Here is a 649-nt window from a genome sequence, read left to right on the forward strand (position 1 = left end):
CGGCGCCGATCTACTTGAGACCCTATTGAAACCGGTTAGGGCTTGTTCACCTCAGCGGGAACAAAACCTCTGCCTTTTTCATACTGTTAAGGGCTCAGAGGCAGCCGAATCACCTGTTGATTCCTCTTACATTCTCGTCTTGGCTTACATATACATATCCGTATATACCCGTAGATACTCTGTACTACCCTGTTCAAGATGCAGAGCTCCAGGCCCGTGAACGCGCTGTCGGTCTGCGCAGCAGTGCTGGTGCTAAGCGGAGGAGAAGCACATGCATTTATGGTGGGTAGAAGAGGTAATTTTGAGGTCGGTCAGCCACTGGATGTGAGGAGAAAAGATGCAGCTGCTTCCCCGCATTCTTCTTTCTCGCTATACGACGCAGATGAGCGGGATTTGCAGCTGCAGCCGCCAATCTTCTCCTTTGAAGACAATCAAGAAGCATCTTTTGTTCAGGCATCGGGAGATGATGACAGCGATGATGACAGTGATGATGATGAAAAACGAAGCGACAAAGAAAAGAGTAAAGGGGATAAGAAAAAGGGAGAGAAAGGTAGCGGACATGGAGGCCATGGAGAGCACGGAGAACACGGCAGCCACGAACATTCAAGTAAAGGAAAATCAGAGAAAGAGGAAGAGAAGAAAGCTGAGC

The 649-nt window shown here is 49.0% G+C and overlaps 1 protein-coding gene across 1 annotated transcript in view; it reads left to right on the top strand.

Annotated features, from left to right (window-relative positions):
- Nucleotides 1-382: 382 nt before the first annotated feature.
- Nucleotides 383-649, top strand: part of EMH_0077220 (uncharacterized protein) — a gene marked incomplete at both ends in the record, with an annotated part of 2,295 nt that continues 2,028 nt past the window's right edge. The window contains one exon of the mRNA XM_013499835.1: nt 383-648. Coding sequence (XP_013355289.1) covers nt 383-648 — 266 coding nt within the window. The remainder of the gene's footprint in view (nt 649) is intronic.

Source organism: Eimeria mitis, genomic scaffold (assembly GCF_000499745.2).
Source record: "Eimeria mitis Houghton genomic scaffold, Emh_scaff4721, whole genome shotgun sequence".
In the NCBI taxonomy this organism is placed as follows: domain Eukaryota; phylum Apicomplexa; class Conoidasida; order Eucoccidiorida; family Eimeriidae; genus Eimeria; species Eimeria mitis.